A 24,621-nucleotide genomic window follows, 5' to 3' on the forward strand; every position below is an offset into this window, starting at 1 on the left:
TCTGCTAATTGATGGTAATGCAACTATATTTCTGCATTAGTTTTATATTTAGAATTCAAATTATTTAAAAAAAATTGATGCCTAACAAGACAATTTGACTTATTAAAGCCTGCTAATCCTGCAGTTCTTCCAGTGACCTGTAAATTCTGTCTGACAGATTTTAATGTTAATTCTTGATGATCTCAGGACATATGTGTGGTCTAAAAAACTGCGGTCGAATTTATCTGAACTGTGCTGCACAAACAAAAAGCCTCCAGTAGATGGCAGTGTTTGCTCAGACAATGTCTCCAATCTAGAAATGCGCCAGAAGCAGAGTTGGTCAGGTTACATAAAAAATGCAATCCGGTGTTGTCCTGTTGTCTGCTTGCTTTAAATCATTTCTTCAGTCTGAAGAAAAGTGTGTCTTTTTCTGTCACCCTAGTTTTCTGCAGCACCGTTCAACTCTGACATATGAACAGAAGATACAATTTGAGGTGCATTTTCATAAATAGATGCAAAGAAAAGGCAAGCATACTTAAGGCAGCAGATTAACACAGCATTAATAGAAAAATACTTTTAATCTTATTTACCGTCAAGACAGAAAGTGAAATGTTGACTGAGCTTCAGGGACATTTCCAGGAGTGTGATGATGTATTAGGAAAAGCTGCTAATGTATATTCAAACATTCTCTAAATATTCACCCCAGTCTACATAAATAAGGTGGTGTAACAGATTATAATACAATCTGTTCTACCACCATGAAAGCACAGCAGACCTAATTAAATGAATATTAGAAAATTAACTAAATAGCATTATATTTGTGATAAATTGGTGGTGACTTTGTGCAATTAATTCAGTTATTTCATCACTTAAGATCAAATTATTTCACATTATGGTAAATGGTCTGTATTTATATAGCGCGTTACTATATCTGAAAGATACCCAAAGCGCTTTACAAGATACGTCACATTCACCCATTCACACACTGATGGCGGAAGCTGCCATGCATGGCGCTAACCACGACTCACCAGGAGCAATTAGGGGTTCGACACCTCGACACGAGCTCTCCGGGCCAAGGACCGACCCGGCAACCCTCCAACCCAAGACTGCCACTCTACCCATTAATGCCGCCCCGCAATAACAACAAAGGCTCTCTCTCGTGCTCTCACACAAACAAACAAAAAAAAAAAAATCAAGAAAATACAGATCACATTATAAAGAATTTATTGCAGGCAAACAAAACTATAAATAATAATATTTACAAACTATAAAACAACATTCCTTTTTATGGGATCCATGAAGTTCTGGTAAACAGTCTCTTAGTCTTGGGATAACAACGGGTTTTGCAGTTGAGTTTGGTCACCCTGACCTGCAAGATGTGTACATATTTAAAAAATATTCAAGAAATAAGCCAGATTTGGACGCATTGCATTGTCAGATGCGATGAAGGAGATATATGCACTGCATGTATGTAGTAAAAGAACAAACTCACACATCCACAGTGCGTTTTACATAAAGATGTTCCCTCTATGAGAATGTTTCCTTGTTTTTCTGGCCTTCTACTTTCTGCATGGGGCATTCCTTAGTATGTGACCAATTATGCACACATGTAATTGAACGTATCCGTCTTTAAGAAAATAACTACAAAATCCACAGCACACCATTTCCTTCTTGGCATTTAGTTGAAGCGTAAAGAGGTTTCGTAAGAAGTTTCAAATAACAAAAAGAAAACTTCCATGTGAAAAAGGTTTGAATACCTCAACATTTTGAACCGTTATCCCATTGATTGTCCCCATTTTCTAATCAACGCTGACCGAAAAAAAGTGTCAGAAGTGCAACTATGAACAGCTCTTTTTATTAAAATGCTTGTCTGCGGTAAAATAAAAGTTGCTAGTTTCCTTTGCTCTTCAACATTCCAGTGAGCTGAGAGGGAAAAGCACAGTATGTGTCTGATGAGCGCCACACATTTGGACTCTCACGTCATTGTTGTCGTTTCCTTTCCGATTCCAAACAAAAACTCTCAAATGCTTCTTCTATCTCGGGCTCCATCTCATCTTCAAAGTCGTATCTGTGGAGACAGCGATTTAGAAGCACTCGTGTTACTTTTCAGATCTTGTCACCTACAATATGTGGAAGTAACTGCCATTGGAACGCACACAAAAACACAAGCTTACAGACGCACACAGTTCTGAGAAAGACAGGAGCGAGTTAAGCCCTCTTTCACACCCAACTGCTGACTAAACTGAATCTGAGGCGCTGGTCGACCCTGTTGCATTGTGGGCCGGTCATACACATTCGCCGAGCTCAGGGGCCCACGGGTCAGTGGTGGTCATGTGACTAGCCTGGTGAAATTACCGTGCGATCACATGACCAAAGGTGCGCTTGCACGTGGGGCACTGGTGAACTTGTACAGTTTGTGATGAGAGTAAAACAATGAATCGATGATTCACAGCAAAGAAAATAACCGGAACATGTGAGGAGTTCTTATATGCAATATGACATAATGAATAAAATGGGAACAGCGAAATTATCCCAAGACATCACTTTAACTTCAAGTTTAAAACGTGCAAAATATGAATAAATGTATACGTTTCTTACTCAGAAATCTCCGAGTGTCTCTGCAGTCATCGATTAAACCCCGAAAAAGTCCTTCTGTGCATCAAAGTTAAATGCTTTGAAGTTTTTTTTTTCCATGGAAGTAATTGCGTCCTGCCTTCAAATGGTGTATGCCTCTACATTGGTACTTCCTCTAGAAAATGTCAATCTATAAAATCCCTACCTGTATCCATCCGCTGTAGCTGAGAACAACAGCTCTTCTATGACTTTGCTTAAATGCTATAAAGCCGCACAACAAAACGTTTTTATATTTAGGAGCAATTTAATCAAACATGTTCAACCCAGAAATCGATTCTTAAGAGGAATGAAGTTGCGCAAAGTCCCACCCTGCAAGTTGACCGGATTGGTTACTCCGGTTTCGTATGTATGAAGTTCTGGAATTTGAATTGTTAAGGCGTCCATCAGTACCGTTGTGGTTTTAAAAATGGAAATGATCAGCCATTGTGTTAACTGACAAGATAAGAAACACCATACGGGCATGTTATCAAGGTAAAAACTTGATTTTCACCACAAGGAGTGTTTTGTTTTGCTGTGACAGGCAGTGAGGGGGTTATTAAATGGATGTTTTATAAGCATCTCTGTTTGCAGCTATCGACACTTTACCAACGTAACCAATATAGTTGTTTTGAGCCAGACGGAAGGAAGTGTTTAAACCATACTGACATCTGAAAGGCCACTGGATGTACAACTGTATTGAATAAGCTGCCTCAACTAATGCTAGACAACAAGCCCTAGTATTACTGAGTATTAATGTAGCTGCCACAAAATACGAGCAGCACTGAAACAAGGTATTATGTATATGTTATTACCAGGCACATTTGATTAGTCATATGTAATATAACCAGAGCAGAAGACATCAATAAATCAACACGTAAAATAAGTGACCAAAACTATTAAATAAGGCCTGTTTACTGTCATTTTGTATATTAACAGTGTGTACTTACACTTCATTTCCATTTTCTCCGTAAATATCATGGAAATAGTCCTGCCTGTCCAGGATCTCTTGGTATTTTTCAGCATATTCTGTAAAACCGGAAATACGAACATTCAGGCACGAGAGAGAGAGCGAGAGACTGGAACATGAATACATTTCCATTTAGAGTGGTAGTGGACGGCTTTTCTCTGACATTTAAAAGCCACACAGAACAGCATGGTTGAGGACAGTACAGGCGAGTCAAGTCAAAGTGTTTAGAACAATTATTTCTATCAACAATAACGATACAATGTGAAAAGGTCTATCCTGTTGCTTCACTGGCATATTCTGTACTTTTTAGTTGGTTTCATGTTGCCATTTAAAAATCACAGAACATTTCTATAAGCAGTACCAACAACGCATACACACGAGAGTCTATTTCTATCAACACTCACTGTATTTAGAATTTCAGCCTAGTATTAAAACAAGAGCCTATTTTAAATTAAAATTGTGCACATATATATATATATATATATATATGACAATTTGCAAATATCTGCCTTTAAATTATTGCCATATGCATTTACTTAACAACAGTACACTATTCACAAAGATCACAACAAAGATATTGAAAAGGATTCATGTTCTGATAAAAACACTGTAAGACAAGGGAGCATGGCTTAGAATGCTATTTATAAAGCAAATTATAAGTGGTATATCACTGCTATATATAACTGCATGTAATAACAGAATTGGACAACCACAGTAATCATGAAAAAATGAAAAATGCATTGTGTAAGTCTTGAAGCATTTTCATCACTACGCATAAACCGTACAGAAAACACACGCTGCTGTAGCATGGATGAGCATACATAGGCTCACCTGGGTCTGCTGCTGTAAAAGGAGTGCCGTCTTCTGTGTAGAACGTAGGTTCATTCTAAGAGGGGGGGTAAAAAAACATGCAAAACAGAAAAGCGCAGACAGTGAAAGATGTACATTGAAAAAGATACAGGAAAACTGGGCGTACGGCACAGCCCTCACTGACCATGAAGTAGTTGGGGTCATTTTCTGGAGTGGCGTTGCTGGCAGCTGCAGCAGCACGAACTCTGCCCCAGTCACTGGATCTCAGCTCCACTAGTTTCAGCAGCATCTGCCTCACATCTCTGTAAAGAAAAAAATAAAGTGTTACTCATTCATGACACTGGCGCTGTCTGTGTATGTTAATAAAGTTAAACCTCCACGTATGTCAGTAGGCATCAGTTTCATCCCAGTTGTTTGGAAATCTTTGACAACGAAATATCTCACCAAAAAAATGTTTATACCTGAATTATTTACACACAAGAGATTTTCGTTCAAAGCTTTCCGATAATGAATGACTGTGTGCTCAACAATGCCACGCACGATCATTCAGTGCAACTACGCTTGTCGTTATGAATCTGACTTTGGCTTGAGAATAAGCACTGAGCAGCATCCTGATATACAGACCTGCTGCAGGTAGCATCCAGTAGAATAGTTTCTATTCTTTGGATCAGCTCTTCCATGTCTGCCTTTCCACTCTCTTTCCACGCGTCATCCAGGACAGACCCTGTCAACTGCAAATTCAAAACACATTCTCATTTCCTCCCTTACTATCAGAAATACCTAGAAAATGCTGAATGCAAATCATGGACATATGTGAGGGATTTCTGACACCTTGAGAAGTTTGACAGCGCAGATGAGATTTGCATCCACAGGGTTGGAGAACAGACTGTTCATCAGATCTTTCAGACCACTGAGGAGGATATCTGCTCGTTTCGGAGGTCCTTTTCCACTTTTTATCTAAAAACATTCACACCGTTGGCAGCTTAAACGTCCAGAGCTGGCTGTTTTTTCACGAGATCCACAATATATGAATTTCCTTTATATATGACTATGAAACTGTGTAGGTACATTAGTATAGCTACGTTTGTAGTGACAACGCCTGAAAGAAAACCTTACACACACCAGCAGAGAATAAGTGCAGCCTCTTACCTCCAGATGAAGATAGAGCTCTCCCAAAAACAGCACGAAGGAGTGGAATTTCTTTTGAGTGTCTGTGTCTCCTTGAACGGCTACATCCCTTTGTTCATACTCTTTTCGACATCTACAGCAAATTAAACAGCAATCTCAACAATGGCATATTCTACTGCTGTGCATTTTAGCTCCTCTATTTATTAGGCCTTACATTTAGATTCAGTCAGACTGTATTCACATTTGAAGTCCTAATTCTGCTTGTGAAATACCAACATCTTCTATTGCTTCTATCTCATCCACTTCAAGAGTCGAATTGCTACAAAAAAAATCGAATCTGAATCGGATATAAACACACATAAAACTCAGTGAAAATGGAAATAAAATTACCTCTGCAGGAGCAGCTGACGGAAGTTGCCATTTGGCGGGCTGATGGTGAGGTGATGCGACAGATAGTTACAAAGCCTGGCACCAGTGTAAGAGAAGTTTGGAATGGCAGTCGACTGAAATGGAAACAAAACGTAATAATCAGTGGGGTACCTTGTAAAAATGTGGGTTTTGTCAGATGAATATTTTTATTTATATTTAATGTGAATGCTGTGTTGAGGCAGGGCCAGGTCGAAATCATAGCATCTGAGATTTCTGAAAGCAGTTAAATTTGGGACTATAATATGCATCTCCCAACCTGTGTATAGATCAGCTCCACCAGCTCCTTCAGCGACTCTTCAGTAGTAACCCAGTCATTGAGAACTGCAGTGATGCAATCAATTTCCGACTCAAAGGAGCCTGGTGAGGAGCTCAGGTGTCCAAGGAAGTCTGTGACCATATCGGCTAATGTTGCTTCACCGTAATACCTTTCACCGTCATCATAACAGGTGGGATCCTGTACAAAAAAATCACAGTTGAATTGTGAAAAGATAAACAAACAAAAAAATCCAGCACTAAAAGCAGAACTTCAAGCAAAACATTACTATAAAATGTAGTGGTGATGGTGTAAAAATCCCTCTCACTTCGTATTGGTTAATTCCACCGGGGACAAACTCTGGAGCACTCGCTGAAAGCTTGGATGACTTTACCAAGGAGTCCACATCGTGAAACCCTCTGGAGGCAGACGTATTGCTGGCATTTGCACTTTGTTGGGGTTTGCTTTGTCTTCTAAAGTCTGGAAGAAGAAGCATGTCTTTAGGCAATTGCGATATATATCTATATAAGTCAAGAGTCTGTTATTTAGTTTCTGTCACACTTCCTAGCAAAAAAAATATAATATTATTTATATATGATATCATAATTTTAAAAAAATTGGGTCACAGATATGCATTTTCTTTTTAAAGCAGGCTCAGCCCCAGTAATTATGAGCAAATGTTAGGAGATATGAGCAAATACTAGGAGTATTTAAAACCAGGGGGTGAGTATTTATAGAAGCAGGACGACACATGTGGGATTGACCAAAACAAACTGCAGTTCCTTAGTTCATGGTAATGAGTTAATTTATCTAGCACAATGTTGTAGCACTCTGATATATTTTTAACAGCTTTTGTTCAACAAGACAGTCACCGCACAAAGAAATGAACTACACAAATCTCTGAATAAACACACAAAACTGGGTTCTTGGTAGGATCGGGTCATTGTTGGATTCAGATTTTGCAAGATTTTTGATGGCACAAAGAAAATTCTGACTGACTTTAACCTGGAGGGAAATTGTCTGCAGTGTGAGCACAAAGAATGAAAAAAAAACAAAAAACAACAAGCAATCTAAGGCATAGCACGACAGACATCCACCATGAATGGAACACAACAGTGCACACCACTATACTGTAATGTTTATAAAATAGAAACCGTCCACATGAGAAATGAATGTTAGTTGAGTTCAAAAATACAAAACAGCACAGAGTAGGACACATTGTCAGCAAGTTGCTAGAGGATTCATTCAGTCAGGTCAAATGTCTTTCTAGTGTTGACGTGCAGAGTAGTGTGAAAAGCACCTGGTATGCAGAGGTTGTAAAAATGCAAGTAGTAAAGCATCTATAGTATGTGTAAGCACAATTTTTGTCAGGTTTGGTAACACCTGTGTGCATTTAGAAAAAAGCGGTACATAAGGATTGTAAGTTTCTTCAAATATTGCTAAAATAAATAACTGAAGAAATTCAACTTTTTTATCATTTCACCTTTATAATTGTGTCATATTGCACATATATTACTTAGTTATCTCTACTTCTAGCCATGGTTGTGCTGTTTCCATAGATATTCAGGATTTAACATGCCCAGAAACTACTGGGGATTCACACTGAAAGGGCAGCTAGGAGACAGAGCATGTCAACCTTATGGGGCAATCCCTGTGACTGGTTGGCTGACATCTCAGAAATTAGTAGTGGATTGTGCTGGCTGTGAACTGTAGTCCTGGAGCAAAAGGTTTACACGATGCAAATCCCAATTTCGTCTCATACTGATGTACTAATTTACTTTTGAGACACTTTTACAACCGGTCGATACAGGTTATTGAATCACGTGGTTTTGACTAACATAAGTACACAGTCTTTATGCAAAAGATCACAACAGACCTTCTTATCATGCAAACACTGGATTCATTTAAGTGCAGTTTTACCCAAGGAATAACAAATTAACTCTGTTTTTACCACTTTTCTGCCCTACTCCCTAACATGACCAATTTGATCAGATTTTAAAGGGAAACGGTTTCTTCCTCTTTGCCCTGTGCTGCAGGTTCAACGTAAAGCCAGATTAGCTGTAGCAAATGTTAGCTCTGCAGGCACAAATTTCATCTGGAAGATACAGCCTCACCCGTGACTCACAGGTAGCCAACTATGTGACATCTGAGTGGGGTCTTTATTTAGATGCAGCATTAGCCCACATGAAATAACAATCCAACAAGTGCATGTCGCAACGCCAAAATGCTAAGGCTATCTTGTATTTAGCAGCGAGCTAGATAATGGCCAGATTTAGCCTGGGTTAAACCCCCGACGCTTCACAGAGGAAATGTCAGAGGGATGAAATTTTAACTGTAAATACAGGTGAACCCAACTGTGACCTTTTTTCACCATGTCAGCCGGCGACACGGACACAGAACCGAATCTGAAAGCAGCTAACTGGCTGTTGACGCTAGCAGCTCGGCAACCTCCTACCTCCAGCGCCCATGTCGATGGTCGAGCCAACGTTGTTCTCGGCGAAAGGCGGGGATGTCCGCGGCTGCCTCAGCGGCTCCCTTTGGTTGAAAAGCGTCGTTTTGGAGTCAGCGTCTCCGGTGCCACCACCGAACCCAGGGTCTGCTGGAAGATTACGGGTCCTCCCCGCTCCGGGTGCTCGGTCGAAATTGTCGTTCATGACTGCTCGCTGTCACCCTCGACTCTCAAAACAGCATCTGAAAACGATGGAGAAACGCCGCTCAACGTCTCCACCGCTTTCTGTTTCGTTTGGCGGTAACTGATTGTGTTTGATCGCAGTACAACACGCCCTATCTCTCTTTCATGGTGGCCTTTTCCCGATCGGCTGGGTATCACGGTGTTTAACGCAACACAACTTTTTGGGCTACTTCCTTTAACAACAAACTTACTGTCACTGACAATGTTTGATATCAAAATTAAGCGTTCGTCCTCTAGTGGCGCGGAGGGGAAGCGCAGCAGCACAAAAATGAAAACAGCATGGCATCATCAGTGGTGATAAGATTGTTGTTTTTATTCACTTAAATAAACAATGAAGCAAATACATATATTTATGACAATATAGAAATAAGCCTCCATATTTCATTATCCGTAGAAACCCTTTGTTCATGATGTAGGACCTATTTATTAGGATTACAATTCGTTTCACTGTTTGACTAGAATATATTTATTTCTTTGTTGTTTATTCAGTTTAGTTTATCTGTGTTTCATTTTTTCTGATTAGTTTATTGTTTGTTTTATCTGTTTATACATTTTTAAATATATATGTGTCATGGTGTACTTGCACCTGTAGGCCCCTGTAGGTTTTTGCCTGAGCAAATGAAGCAACACAAGTCAGGATTTTTGGTTCTTTTGTTTTCTTACTTCAACTGGATAAATAAAGTCACAAAAATGCAGAGATTTTGTTTGGACAAGGTACTTTTTATGTGTATGTAAACTACATACATGCCCATGGTGCATTAGTGGTTCTGATTTTTGACAAATCACCAATGCACATGATTTAAGCAAGGCTTTTGGGTTTGTTTGTGGAGTTTTTTTCAATAAAATATTAAGTGGTCAGAGGAATGGAAAATAGCAGAAGGTCCACACTTGTATAGTGCTTTGTAACACTTTACAATGTGTTTCTCTTTACTTTCCTCACATATACACTCACACACCGGTGGTGGGGTTTGCATTTTATAAGTTATTGTACTTTATTTTATTTTACATATTTTATTTTTCAAGACCATTTGAGTCTTTTTAAGTGTTGTGTCCTTCTGTATTCATTCCATGTTTTTTTGCTTTGGTTTTTTTAGGATTCACTGAAAATCTCAATTAATAGGTGAATTTCCCATAGAAAACGACACCCCCGATGACAAATTTGTAAATCAAACTCACATATTATTGATTAGTTTATTTTTCTTCCTCCTGTCGGGAGGTCTAAATACTGTTTCCTAGAATCAGTAAATCACTTACATACTTATAAATACTGTACAGCCTGTTTGTTTAATCAGGTGAGTTTTTGCCCTTAGTCACAATCACGTTTAAAGAAAGACGTCTTAACATGTCATTCTATGTAAACTCAGGCTCAGGTTGTTAAAGCTACTAAATTCCCTGAATAAATACTGAGGACATGACCTCTGTCTGCAGCGTAAGCTACTGCTTTGTTTGTGGGTTTAAGCGGTGGTTGTCTGCATTACATGAACATGTACTGATGGACCTCATATTGATGTAACATATTTTCCTAAGCACCAAGGATTGGATGTCAGACCCGTATTTATCCACGCCAGAAAACGCCGTGGACCGGTGAAACCCTCCCAGAAATGCCTCTCTCCCCAAGCTCACCCAGTAGCTGCCCACTACGAAGCATGTGTTGCACCAGACATCTCAGTGTAAGTATTCATTAGTTGTTTTAGCCTCCAGTCATTTTCCACTTGTTTCCCAAAGCTGGATCACATTATGCCACAGAGAATTCCCGTGCCAGAAATGCAGAGACCCGCTTTGATGAAAGATTACTGCACCTATTTTGTGTTATTGCTGTTTTTGCCCCCCTTGCCAGTGTCTTGGAGGGAGTTCAAACATTCACAAGTATCGGGAATGCAGAAGATGACAACTGACTTGGATTGGTGTGTGTCTGTGCATGTGTGAGTGTGTGTGGTGTCAGCAGTACATTTTATGTAGCTTATATCCCTGTTAATTTATTGTGTGTATCATTATCTACACATACAGAGCAATTAAAAGCGAATCAAGGAGGAAAATACAGAGCTACTGTATGTGGTGTAGTTTCATACCAGGAACCAAATTAGCCTTCCGAGTGTGTGTTCAGTGTTTAGTTCGTAATAGGAAATAGTATTCAATTAAATATAGACTTCCTTTAAACACTTTACAAAGACATCTAAATATTTAGATCTAAATTCGTTCAGAACTTGTTGAGTTTCCAGGTCTTTCTTCTTAGGTGACGCCTACAGATTTATCCTTGGGACGCTACTGTGAGTCTGGCCTCAGAGGTGCACCAGTCACACCATATTTAGCAGTTACTTACAGGAGCAGAGAAAATGTAATAGACAGTGGTACGTAAGGTGCAGAGATGATCATGAAATAACGCTCCACATGTTGCTATCGGCCCTGACTGTCATGGTGGAATGTACTGCAGCATTCCTCAGTTTTAATCATTCGTCACGGTGATCATTAAGGACAATATACTGTAGCTTTAAGGAAATTCTTTTCCCGCACTCTGGATTATTAAAGCGCAGATTGCTTTTGTTATTTTCTCTCCTTCAAATCTGGAGTCACAGGATCAACTTGGATGAATTTGGGAGCGAAGACAATGCCCACTGCCTTTTACACGCCTCCTCTCATCCAACGGTCTCCCAGTTTTTCATGCCTGTCTCCAGATAGATGTTCTAAAAGGCAGGATAAGAGAACATGAGGCCCGGAAGCCTGTGGTGTTAATGTTCTCCCCACAGTCTTTTGATCTGGCATCAACGCAGCTGTCATTGATTAGTGCGTTTGCAGATGATTACTGAGGGAAGTGGGTGGTCAGGCACAGGTCATATCTCTCTTTCCTCCCTCACACACATTTAGATCCTCTTCCATGAACCCGTAGGCAGCACTGATGCAAACCTACATGACAAAACTGTTTCATAATTAGATTTTTTTTGGACAGTATTATAAGCAGGTGCTTCAGCAGATATCTACCTCCAGCGATCGGGGGAATGTTGCAGCAATTCCACAGTAATGGGGAGATCTTAGGAAATGATGTCAGCATCTACAGGCCATACCAAGGAAGCTGCCTCCCTCCCATTTTGTTGTGGTCGGTCTTGTATGTTTCCCGTTTGTTTGGGAACTAATCATTAGTGCAATGGTTGCCACATGGAATATCTGGCTAGGCATTAATGGTTGCCTTTTGTCCCTTTCCTACCTCAGACAGCCAGATAAGGAGAGACCATGACCTGAACATTCACCAGAGTTTCTCTGCACTTATGCTAAAATGCACTCTTTTTCCTGCAGTTCTCTCAGTGCTTGATGCATGAAGGAAGAACTACCACCATGTTGTAGAGGAGAAAATTTATTTTCACATAATAGCATTCCTATAAAAAGTAAATAACGCAAAGCTTTGCTTGTGTTCCCCTCCAGTTAAATATTTCACAAAATAAATAAATCATTAAAATTCAGTCAAAACACAGTGGTTAAGTATCAAACAGTTGTTTAAAATGTGTTGTATTCTCTATTATTTAATGCTGTCATGATAAACTGACTGACCCTCCTCTTTAATGTGTCTCACCGGAGAATATGGATTATAAATAACGTCTTAAGATACTTCTGCATCCACTACAGTTCATTAGCTAGGACAGTATCTTCTGTGTTGTCCACATTACACACATACTCCAGCTGCAGACTGTTTGGCACAGAAAAAAATAAACGTTGCATTCTGCACCCCTGAAAACACAGATATTACCTGCTCCCAACAAATAAAAATGCATGATCTCAGTTAAAGTCAGGAGCAGAGACCGCTTCTTTGTGTGACAGTGTTGGTTCCCTTTTTCCAAATGAGAGATTTCTCAATTAGAGTCTTTTGTTTTACAGCTTCTCAGCAATGAAAACCTCTCTGTCCAGTGCTACGTATTCTCCCTCAACTAGGTGAGTTCTCCAGTTCATACCATGATTGGGAGGAAGTGTGTTGCCATGTTCTTCCTGCGGGTTTTCTTTCCCCTCATCGGCTTCCCGTGGACGTTAAGACCCACAAACATCTGACGCTTCTTGTTCCTCCATTCGGCCGATGCGTATGTGTTGTAGCCGTTCTCTTCAATCCGCTCCTTCAGGGTGCAGTCGACGCCAAACTCTCTCTGCAAAAACAACATATATCAGGTTTCAGTGTTTTAACCCCGACGTGTGAGGTTAAGGCAAAACACAGATCATTTTCTTGTGCAAATCCATTGTGGTCGTGCATGGTACCATTTACTACTCCTCAATCTATACTGCATGCTTTGCTTTGTGTGCTCGTGGAGGAACTAGAGTACACTTTGAAAATTGCATAGCTCTGCTAGAGGTTCCCATGTGTGCACTGGCCTGGTTGTGATTCAGACTTAACCCGGCAGCTAGAGAAGTAAAGATAAGGCATCCTTTGATAAGGACTGAAGAATCTAACACTATCTGTCTCTCTGGAGCATCCAGATTGACCTCTGACTCGGATACTAACCGCTCCGTACAGCTCTCCCTTCCTGCTGATAGCCAGATAGTAGTTGCTGTTCAGGCCTTTGATGGCCACCACTCCCACATCCACTGATGTGATTTCCAGAATACCTAGGATTTAAGCAAAAAGAAGGATACATCAGTATGTGTTGCCATTCAGAAAAAGCATAAAATCCCTGCAGTCATCAGTGAATATTTGCTGTCTTGACTCTTAGTTGTTGTAAATAAGAGTGCAGAAGAACATGTGAGACTGGGAGAACCACACAAACTCTTACAGACATTAGTATAATGGTGAGAGACATTGCATTTGCATGTGGGAATGTGTGGGAATTCTGAGTAAGGCTGCAATTATTCCTGAGCACATTCATCATTTCTGTGATATTATAAAGTTACTTTACAGCCTACACCTGTGTAACAGATTCCAGCTGTGCAGGTCTTTTAGTTTAAAATTAATAGGTGGATTCCATGGAGATTTTGAGGTTGTTTACGTTCTGTTTGGTATTTCGGGTTTCCAAGTCCCCTATACAAATAATTCAGGTATCTCGTAGGCTATTAGAGGGGTTAATTTAAACCTCAGTTAACAAGGGCGTGTTTTTGCTACAGACAGCTGTGGTTATTTGTGTGGTCTCAGTATCAGAGGTCGGAGAGATATAACTTCCTAATGTGTCCTTTGACCACAGAACCCACTTGTCTCGTCTTATCCCGGTGTGTGTGTAAGTGAACCCCACTGGTTCCCATGGCATGTTTGATTTCATGCCGCCCTCCCTGACTTCCTTTCTCTTCTTCCTCTGAGCTGTCGTTATTGTATCCCAATAAGCACACATATGTGAATGCACACACAGACACACACTTCAGCGTGGGGGCGTGAACTCCAGAGTCGACGACATCCTTTGATCAGGTCAGCAGCTCCTCCTCTGTCTGATGACTGTTTGTGTGGCACCCTGCTCTACCTTCAGACCCACTCCAGTAGCTGGGGGGCCTCTGGGGTTGCCAGCGCTGTACATGAGTGGACAGCGGAGGACGCAGGTGTGCCCCCAAAGAACAATCCCTCTCTTAAATATACAGAAGCTTCAGTCCTCATCCGTGAGGTCTTGACTGTATCAGTTTCTAGTTCAAACAGTGGCACCTCGGGGCAGTGAGGTCTGAGGCTGCAAGGCGGTGGTGGGGACTGTGACACAACGGCCATTGAAGATCTGAGAGGAGATGGTTTCTGTATGGGATCGGATGTCGGGTATGGAGTGAGGATGTAAGACAATCTATGGCAGTCTCTGGCTGCTCTGTAAACATGGGAGGGATGAAAGGAAGGAGAACAGAGGAGGACAGAGGAGCCATGACAGTGAGACTGGGGGTGGAGTGAGGATTAGAAAGGCTGTAATGATCACTGATCAAAGTCAGCCACCGGAGGCAGGGGCGAGACAGGTTGTATATACACACATGCACATGGACACGCACTAATGCACTCTCTCTCTCTCACTGGCACACACACACACACACACACACACACACACACACACACACACACACACACACACACACACACACACACACACACACAGTTAATGTTGCAGCAGGTGAATGGGCACTTGCACAGAACTTGAAAACTTCCATTCACTGTTCTCTGCTGAATAGTCAGCTTGATTCACACAACACAAAATACACTCTTCATGTGACTCTCTCCACATTACAACATTATGCCATAAACATTTGCTTTGTATGGGGCACATTTTAAAGCTCCCATATGCAAAATGTGGCCTAACGTGTGCCAGCCAGGTGCAGCTGTTGAAGTGGAGAGACAGCAGTTTTTCTTCAACACGCTGGTTGCTTTTTCCTAATGTGTGGCTTATTTGCTATGCTCTGTTTGGAGTTACAATGGTAAATGGTGCGTCGGTTGTGGAATGGAGGCGCATGATGCCAGTGAGAATTAAAGGCGGTTTTTCCACAGTGGGATGCCAAAAAGCATGTGTTTTGCAGCTTACAATGTTATTCTTTCTCACTCCTGCTATGGCAGTTTTTTTAAATAGATGTTCTGGTCTGCACAAAACAACATCTGGATAGATAAGTCGGAATTTAAATTTCCATTGTTGCCGTTCCCATCCAGAAAAATGGTGTGGAGAGAGGCGTAAATCAGGATATATGGTAATAACACTTGATAAGGACCACACTGAGTATATTTACATAGAAGGGAGATCCAGCCTTTTCCCCACCTCTGAGAAAAGCTATACATCTCCCTCCTCAGACCTCCATAAGAGCACCATCTGTGTTTTACCATGCAAAAGGCCACTGCTTTGATTAAAGGAGATGAATGTGTGCTGAGATGCACACTTACACACACACACACACACACACACACACACACACACACACACACACACACACACACACACACACACACACACACACACACACACACACACACACACATGTACAGCCATATGCACTGACTGAAGTGCAAAAGTCTTGACCTGGTCCCTGCAGCACAGAAACACAACTGGTGTGTTTCTACAAACACAGAGTCTTGACAGTCTCACACTCTCACACCATCACAGACATGGATAATTAGCCTCTTTACTCTTTTACCGCCAACCCGCTGCCCAAGTGACTGGGTCAGCAATATTTCAGTAGTCACTCAGAGCTGTGAGCTCTCTATAAATTTAAGAGAACTCAGCTGTGAATCATAGATATTTTAATTGCGTACTTAGGTATGCAGATAGCTACTTAGCTGACTTTAACATAATCTGCCTCCCTTTTCTCTGTAACCTCAGCACAGGCTCACAGCGGGTTGGAAAGCCATGTGGGACAGTTTTGCACTGGCATCCCCATAAATCTGTGGGAGGCTGGATACTGGCTCTTTAACAGACAGTGAGCTGGGTCCTTGCAGGGCCACAGGCAATACCCAAAACCAAAGCCTGCACACCCCATACAGCTCCTAGACAAAGTATGATGGATATATACATTTGTCTATCAGAATCTTAAACCGAGTGTATCTTTGCATCGTGACTTCTGGTTTTGGAAAAGACTGGCCGGCTTTTGCTCATCGTAAAAGAAAAAAAAACTTGATATTTTGTCACTTCAAGGGAGCATCAAGGGTCTACAAAGGACGTCAGTCCTGGGATCATGTCTAGCCCCAGGGGCCAGAGGAAAGACTGAAGCTGCTGTTGTGTAGTATCCTTTACCTTGTGAACCTGATCTGAGGGCACATAATCCACACACAGTGTCCCCAGACCCCCTTAGGACACAGCTTTTTGATGGCACCACCATTGATACTGAAGATGCACAGCTTTGATGTGGCCACAATGATGTTCAGCCATGTCATTCATGAACTTGTACCTCTGGAGGATCTCCCTTTCACCTCCTTCCCCGATGCTAATTCAAACCGAGTTTTTGCAAAAGGCAACACACTCCTTTAAAATGTGATTTTGTGAGCCAGTATAAAAGATGACAGGGGGGTAAATTATTCATCAAAGATACATAAACTTCATGGTGTTTTCACACAGCCACTACTATGATAAACTGAGTCAGACTTCCTTGCACCATTTTGGTTTTACAACCTAAAAGAAACTACTAACAAAGACAGATGTAAAGGGGTCACTATGTAATATGGTCAGGAAATAAAGCTGCTTCTGTCATGACCTTGTCAAAACAAACATCTCCCCTGACGTTCTGCCTCCCCGTGCCATTTCCTCTAAGTCACTTTGATTGAATGTGTGGTTTAGCTCTCCCAAGAGGAACATTAAAGGTTCCATATACCCGGACTACGGGGATCAGGAACAGAGAGAAAGAGGGAAAAAAAGAAGCATGTGACAATGCGGGAGATGTGTATATATATATATATATATATATATATATATATATATATATGTGTGTGTGTGTGTGTGTGTGTGTCAGTAATAAGCGAGCACATGTGTCGTCTTTGGCTACTATATGATCACACACCCACTGGAGCATGTGAGTGCCTGCTGGCTGATAGGCACACACACGTAGCTCAGTGGGAACGCTGGGAGACTAATGAGAACGCTATTTTACTGACTGATATACTGAAACATACAACATGTAATCACTTTAAAGACACGTTTCTGTGAGTGAGCACGTCAAACTGCTTTAAACAAATGTCTGATCTGTGACTGAGGGTATGTAATTTGCTTGATGCCGGCTGGCAGAAGGGCAATCTGAGTGGGAGAGTGAGTGAGAGAGAAGCAGACTTGGAGAAAGAGTCAAAAAAGCCATCAATGAGACTGACATTCATATCCTCCTCCCCCTACCCCGCTGCCCCCCAGTCCCCTGTTTTCCTGTGGCTGTTATCAGTGCTGTATATCCAGGGTTGTGAAGACGGCCTGATAATGGCCAAGTTATCTGCTCCTGCTCCTTTTTAAACCATCTGAGAGCTACCATCATTGTGCTGAGTGTTTGGACAGGAGAGATATCAGTGGGATGTCTGGTTTAAAACAAAAAGCTGACTCAAATTGGGAATGCTTCTCCCAAATTAACAGCCAGCTGGTGAGCAGGCTGGTGGTCTGTGGAAAAGAATGAAGAAATATGGTTTTCATTGATGTTTTTGCCAAGTTGTATATCCAATTTATGTATATGTGTGCTGGTGCAGAGTTAATGCTTGAAATCCTGATTTTTTTAAATGAGGAAACCCAAAACATTGAGGTCGTTTTATGGGCCAGAATTTTCCCTGAATGAGCAATCAGCAGGTGCTTTTTGTTCTGTGTAATGCCAAAACAGAACAAAAGTTTTGGTTGTGGAGATTAAAAGTCTTGATTTTATACTGGTAATGTGAAATGGTAATGAACTTTGAGTCACTTTTAACTTTTGAATTCACTCAAGAGAATCAGACCTCAGATATGGTCAGACTTGCCTGTGTTTGTGCACTAGTCTGCCCAGTGCGTTACTTACTTAGAGGGTCATCCTTGCTCTTGGTTCCATTGACATTTCCATTCTTATCAATCCTCAGGAAAAACTTCTGGAAAGAGAACAGCTTCCTCCTCCGTATGTCCCCTTGTAGGTGGTTGTAGCTGCGCACATGCCTCCCCTGCGCTACCCTGGTCCGACCTGCGGGGCCTCCGGTGGCCCTGGGTTCAGAGATCACTTCAGTCTCTGAAATGTTCTGTGGCACCCTGAGAGTTCGCGGGTTGGCGAGCCTCAGTCTGTCTCTGCGGAGCTGGTGGCCGGAAGCCTCGGGTAAGGACAGGGAGAAAACCACCAGGGTGACCAGTACAGGGAGAGACAGGGGGTTAAGCAGTCTGGAGTTAACCCCAGAGCCAAAACAGGACCCTAACCCAGGCCTGGAGCAGGACGAGGCAGAGGCAGCCTTACTCCCTCCAGCAGCCCATCTGGTCATGGTAGTGTGCTGTGAGGAGGACTAGAGGCAGCCTCAGAGCCTGGGACATGCTGCTGGGGTCGAGGATAGACTGGGAGGGCAGGGAGGGGAGCCCTCCACAGTCCAGACTGGGTGAGATGGTCCCTCTGCAGAGTCCAAATTACTCAGTGTGTGAGTGAAATTCTTAAATCTCCCCCTGAAGGATTTAATAACTGTTCTGCAAGTCTCTTCGAGCTGATATCCACCGAGTTCCTTTTCTTCACCGTTGAAAGGCTTTTAGGCTGATTATCAGAAAGTGTGCAGTCCAAGTCTGTTTTGGAAAAGAAAACAGTCTGAATGAACAAAGATTACATAAAAGAAAACACACAAAACACCATGTGATATGTGGGCATTCCAGTAACAAACCTCTTTTTCCACTCTCCTTGTGTTTTCTAATTCTTTCTAAATTGTTTGTGAAATTTTAACAATTAGTCTTGGCTGCTCCAGTGTTGGCCCTTGTATTCCCAGGCAGTTGCTCAATTTCAGGGGAAAAAAAAGAAGAAAAAAAATCCAAAAAATATACAGTTTCTTGATATCCAAGCGCAAAGTTTGCCAAAAATCCGGCAAAAATCTTTAGTTCCAGTGAAATAAAAAATTATGCACCGATCCGTCTACCTGTTCGAAAGCTGCTAGAATCCACATGTGCTGGAAAGCATTTTCAGATTTTACTCTGAGGAGGAAAAACAGGATTCAAGACTTAAATAGGAACGTTGGTCAATCCAGGCGCATGTCAGATAATCCATCTGTCGTCTTCTGTTGCCCTGCTGCTCTCGCTCTCTCCTCATCTCTCCCTCCCTCTCTCTCTCTCTCTCTCTCTCTCTCTCTCTCTCTCTCTCTCTCTCTCTCTCTCTCTTCCCCTAAATGACTCCACCTTCGTGCAGCATGGAGGTAACGGTCTGGGGAGGTCTTTCTGTCTCAGGATTGAGTCAGAGTTGTTTGCCTCCTTTTCCTTGATTTGGAGAATTCCTCACCTGAAGAATGATCACAGAAAATGCTTGTGTGTTGCTGTGTGACTCTGTTAGTTATTTGATCCCTCCCTCCTTTACTCGACTTCCCCTCTAACATATGGGAGCAAGTACTGCTCTGCATGTGTGTTTTTGAGTGTGTGTGTGTGCCTATATACAAGCAAATCTAACTTATGAGAGTGGGTGATATGAGGGCTTATCTCTGCAGATGCTGCAGGGCAGGAAGTAGCAACCTAGTAGTATTGATTCAGTCCCTGCAGCCTCACATTGTTCCTATGATTGCTTTATTAGTTAATCAGACAGTGGCTTTGTTTTTACTGGGTATGGTTTCAAAAATATAGAGTTTGCTTGTGTTTTTCATTCAGTGTGATTGTTGGTGGTTGTGTGTGAAGGAGACAAGTGTCACACATAGAAATGAACACACTTGTTACTCATTAAGACGTGATGAACTCGACAAGTGTCCATCCTGATCTATCTCTACAGATAAAAATCACATTAGGTTACGATTGCAGAGTCAAGCCTGGATGCTGCCTTATCACTGCCATCTTTCTAAGGCCTCTCTTTTTTCCCCTCAAGGCACTTTATCGTCGGGCATTATCTCTCCTGCAGTGCTGTAATGCAATGAAGCTCTCCAGTTTCACTCACCAGACCTCTGCCTTCCTCTGTGACTCAGGTGTCTGAGTGGCCGTCAGCCAGTAAGACTCTCTTACAAACCATGCATCATTTGCTCCTCAAGGCAAAGCGAGCGCAGGATGGAGAAATTCACAATGGACTGGACAGCAAAGTTTATTCTGTGAAGTAAATGTGCAAAATATTAGGCACAGTTCTCACAAAGTACACTGATGAGGCAACATTAGCTTATTTTTTACTGATTTTATTCATGTTTCTTACTGAATCGTCATTAACTACACACAAGGAGGAGATGAAAGGTTGCGTTTATGAGGTGCAACTTAATACCAGCGAGAACTTTTGATGCCCATTAAGAGGAGAGCAGTGATGCATGACCTTATAGTGAGACTTTTAACAATCCAGTGTAATAAGCTAACCTTTCGCTGGCAGCCTTATCTATTGTCCCTTGTGTCTTTAATGTCGGCATCTTCCCGGTTCGGTGCTTTTCCTTCCCTTAAGTCGCAGATTTTTAGTGCCTGCTTTAATGTCTGTCAACGATCTATGGCCGGAGCAGCAGCCTGCTCTTAACTCTGCTCTTGGCGTGGCTTTATCTGTGGATACAAACAAAACAATCTTATCAGCACTTCCTTTGTGGTGTCCTTTCCCGCTGTGATAACCTGAATCAGTGCAGAGGACAAGGAGCTGGGAGGAGCAGGAGGCATCACTTATATTGATTATGGTTGTAGCAGTAACAGTTATGCAGATTTATTTACAACGCTAAAATGACCTCGACCTCACCTAAATGACATTGGACCTGTGCACTATGAATGAATCCGTACACATTTTAATGCACATTTCTTTTACCAAATTCACTAATTGGTAAAATGGGTAACATGTTTGTTTTTACTTGCTCATTTATTATTTTACAGTTTACGAGTCTGAAAACTCTGCTGTCCAAATAGATACTAAACCAGATAAATTGTTGCACAAACTTTAATCATTTGATCTTGTACAATTATAATGCTATTTTCCTTCAAAATGTGTGAAAATCTTCTTGTTCAAACACTTGCTCACATAATTTTGTGTGATTTAATTGAAAATATCTTGAGACTAGGTGATTTTTCTAAAACATATTGAAGAAAAATGCCATTTTGGTCATAGCTGCTTGGCTAAAATACCTTGTAGGGTATTCTGCATTCCACATTTTTCAGCGGCTTGGTGCTGACTAGGCATCAGCATACCAAGGCAAAGTTCTGAGCTCATAGATTCTTTCCACTGACAACTAAGAACAGTGTTTTTTCCAGATATCGTTTAAATTAATTCACATTGAAGGCGTGTGTTAAAAATTTTTAGATAAGAGACAGAACAATCCAAAAACTGCACAAATACACCTTCAGGTAATATAAGTGTTCTTTCCACTAAGACTGTAATGTAATGTCGGTGCCTCAGAGGGATGTAAGCTTGAAATGATGCTGACAGACTCACAAGATTTGCAGGATTTCTTTAGAGGCCAAGGAGCAAATTCTTTGTAGACGTAATCATACCTTTGTTTTTTCTCCTAAACGCAATATAAGTGAGATTTGCAGGGTCTGCAGATGGACTCATCTCCCTCATTGCTCTACAGCTTCAGCATTTAACGTATCTTTATAGATCTATCTCCCCGAATTGCATTTCAAAGTTCAGGACAGGAGACAATAGAACAGACAAATGTGCTTCTGATCCCTCCCTACAGGCTGCAGCTTCAGCTGTGTTCTCACACTGTTCTCAAAAACAAAAACATAATTACAACAAAGGCAACGAAAAGTCAAATGCCGGAAATTTATACGCATCAGTGGAGATTTGACGGTACACAGCTCCATCTGCCAAAAAGAAAAACAGAGCAAGGTGACACACATGGAAAGTTTTCCTTTTATTTGTTTTAGTGTGTAATTAAGCGACTTTCGCAAAAGAAGGTTTCAGTTTTCAAACTGAAAACTAGTAAAGCTGTCAGGTGTTTTTGTTGCATCGATGTTGCTCGGCTGTTGTTCTTAAGTCCTTAATTATGTGATTTTTTTTCTTTGAGTCACTCTCAGTTCACATGATAAACAAACAAACGGTATCTTGGTGATCGTTTGGTGACCACTGTGTGCAATTAACACTCCAAAAGTCTGTCAGAAGGTTACCTTTACAGATGTTTTAGAGGAATCAAGTTGTGTCAGGGATATTATATGAGAGGAAAATGGACTTTGGTGAAACATAATACATCAAACAAATAAACCCATCAGTATTGAGCTGGTTTTTTTCAAAATTTCTTTTATTACTTGAACGTTTTAATGTCCTTTCCCAACAATCTATGCTGTATTTTGTATGGATCCCATTGTACATCTGGTTACGAAAAGCAGAACTGATTATAATTACTTATGTTTTGTTGAACTTGGACACGACTGGAACAAAAGTACCCATTTTCAGTCAAATTGAATGCCCCAACTGATAAGATCTCCATGCGTTTCTATTTTAACAACATACAGTATTAAGTGATCCTTTATAAATCTGATCCTTGACATATTTGGATTTCCGCTAGAATGTTTCTCTTCCTGTAAAGCCACAATGGGACTTTTGCTCATGAAACCTATGAGACCTCCAGCTTTAACATGCAGAATTTTTTGTGTGATTTTCTGATGAAGATCTGATAGTAAACATTTAATACATTTAGTACATTTTTCATCAGTACATTTTATACTTCATGATGCATTTTGTATCTTATTTTTCTATATTTGTTATATTACATATATTACATATCGATAATTATCTATTCTATTTTATCTGCACTGCTTTTTTAATGAACTGAGATTAGGTCAAATCGTTCAGTATGTTAACCAAAGCTAAAGTAGTTTAACAGAAGAGGTCACATCGTTTCTGAAATTCTGCATTTTTTTTCAATAAAGACGGCATACTGCGAGCAGAATCTCAAATCGGAAGCTCTTGTTTATGTGGAACATGCCAAGTAAATGCATATTCCACTGTTTGTTTCTGATGTTAAATTTTTCCTTGTATTCCTGGCTTTGCTGAATCCCGACCCTTTGTGTCAGCAGGTGTATCCAGAACTGTGTGAGCTGCCGTTTCATATCCTTGATGCACTGCATCACATTAGCAAGTTGAACTGTGGAAACTCACCTTTTTCATGTCATGTGTCTCTGATTTTGCTTGGCCTCATTGTCAGCGTGGTGGCCCCTCCCTTTCGGTACACTATCATTAAGCAGATGTTTTACAAAGAAAAGCACCTCACTCCGAGTCGCTTAAGCTCAAATCCGTATGTGGTCTACGAGGGAATCAAACGCACAACTCACAAACAACCAAACTGACCTATGGGAACCATGTGTGCGTCTCTGTCTGCGTTCCCCAGGGCCCGATCTGTGTGTGCTGGGTCAGAGGAGGCAAAGGCTTTAATAAAGGAACAGGCCTGGTACAGGGATGCCAGTCTGACTGCCTGGGGACATCCAACCTGATGGGGTCCAGATGAGAGCCACCAGACTGGACTTCTTCTCCCAAAAAAACAGCCAGTTTGTGCACAGATTACCCTCCGCTGCCTCTGTCTGTGGGTTTACACTGGGATTTGAGGGGGTAAGCAGCCAGATTAAAGAAACATTCTGCTTTAATGGCACTTTTTTCATAGATCACAGAGAAATGTGTTACTCCACACTCTGAGGAGATGAGTTTGCTCAGCTCATGCTGGAGGCCTCGTTTTTCTGTTGGTCATCAAATGTAAATATTTAATGTGTCCCTGGCCGTTGCATTGGTGGGTGTCTGGTAACCTTACAAGATGAGGTTGCCGTTTCCTGCTTTACGGTGATCAGTAGATGTTTGTCATGTTATCTTCCACGTCCTGAACAGACACTTACATCATCCTTCTCTGCTGAGTGTTGGTTTCAGCGGGGCAGAGGAATTTACTTACTGGTCAGATACTGGATCAACTCATCCATTCTGAACTGTGTTCCATCTTTCTGAGGTGACAATGCAATATTTTACAACTGTTAGACTGATAAATATGATGCTAGGCTACACTGTTTACAACTTAGCAGCTGTTTTTCTACTGCAATATCTCTGGATGCATTTGAAAAGGATGCAAATCAGTAAGCAGACAATCTTAATGGTAATATATTTGCATAAATGTGATGAAACACTTCATTATGAAGAATTTAATTTCCTCGATTCGCCTGCTTATTTAATCAATTTACAAATTCTTAATTTATTTTTCAGAAAATATATTACATAAAACATTATATATTGTAAAAGAAAATAACAGTGTGATGAGGACTCCATTAATATCAGCAACCCTTAACCATCAGGTACCTTGATGCAAAAACCTCC

General features: G+C 41.1%; 2 protein-coding genes across 2 annotated transcripts; both read right to left on the bottom strand.

The window, feature by feature from the left end:
- Positions 1-1,186: 1,186 nt before the first annotated feature.
- Positions 1,187-9,058, bottom strand: paip1 (poly(A) binding protein interacting protein 1). The gene is made up of 11 exons (XM_022207772.2): positions 8,635-9,058; positions 6,508-6,659; positions 6,183-6,380; positions 5,888-6,000; positions 5,519-5,630; positions 5,201-5,326; positions 4,994-5,100; positions 4,554-4,671; positions 4,391-4,445; positions 3,540-3,618; positions 1,187-2,047 (listed from the first exon to the last, which is right to left on the bottom strand). The coding sequence occupies exons 1-11, from the start codon at positions 8,831-8,833 to the stop codon at positions 1,960-1,962; spliced, it is 1,347 nt and encodes a 448-aa protein (XP_022063464.1). The 5' UTR covers positions 8,834-9,058; the 3' UTR covers positions 1,187-1,959.
- A 3,143-nt stretch (positions 9,059-12,201) lies between these two features.
- On the bottom strand, positions 12,202-19,456 carry fgf10b (fibroblast growth factor 10b). The gene is made up of 4 exons (XM_022207773.2): positions 19,067-19,456; positions 18,238-18,971; positions 13,349-13,452; positions 12,202-12,995 (listed from the first exon to the last, which is right to left on the bottom strand). Exons 2-4 carry the CDS (start codon positions 18,680-18,682, stop codon positions 12,804-12,806), a joined length of 741 nt encoding a protein of 246 aa, XP_022063465.1. The 5' UTR covers positions 18,683-18,971; positions 19,067-19,456; the 3' UTR covers positions 12,202-12,803.
- Between the last annotated feature and the right edge of the window lie 5,165 nt (positions 19,457-24,621).

The sequence above is a fragment of the Acanthochromis polyacanthus genome, chromosome 7 (genome assembly GCF_021347895.1).
Source record: "Acanthochromis polyacanthus isolate Apoly-LR-REF ecotype Palm Island chromosome 7, KAUST_Apoly_ChrSc, whole genome shotgun sequence".
Lineage (NCBI taxonomy): Eukaryota > Metazoa > Chordata > Actinopteri > Pomacentridae > Acanthochromis > Acanthochromis polyacanthus.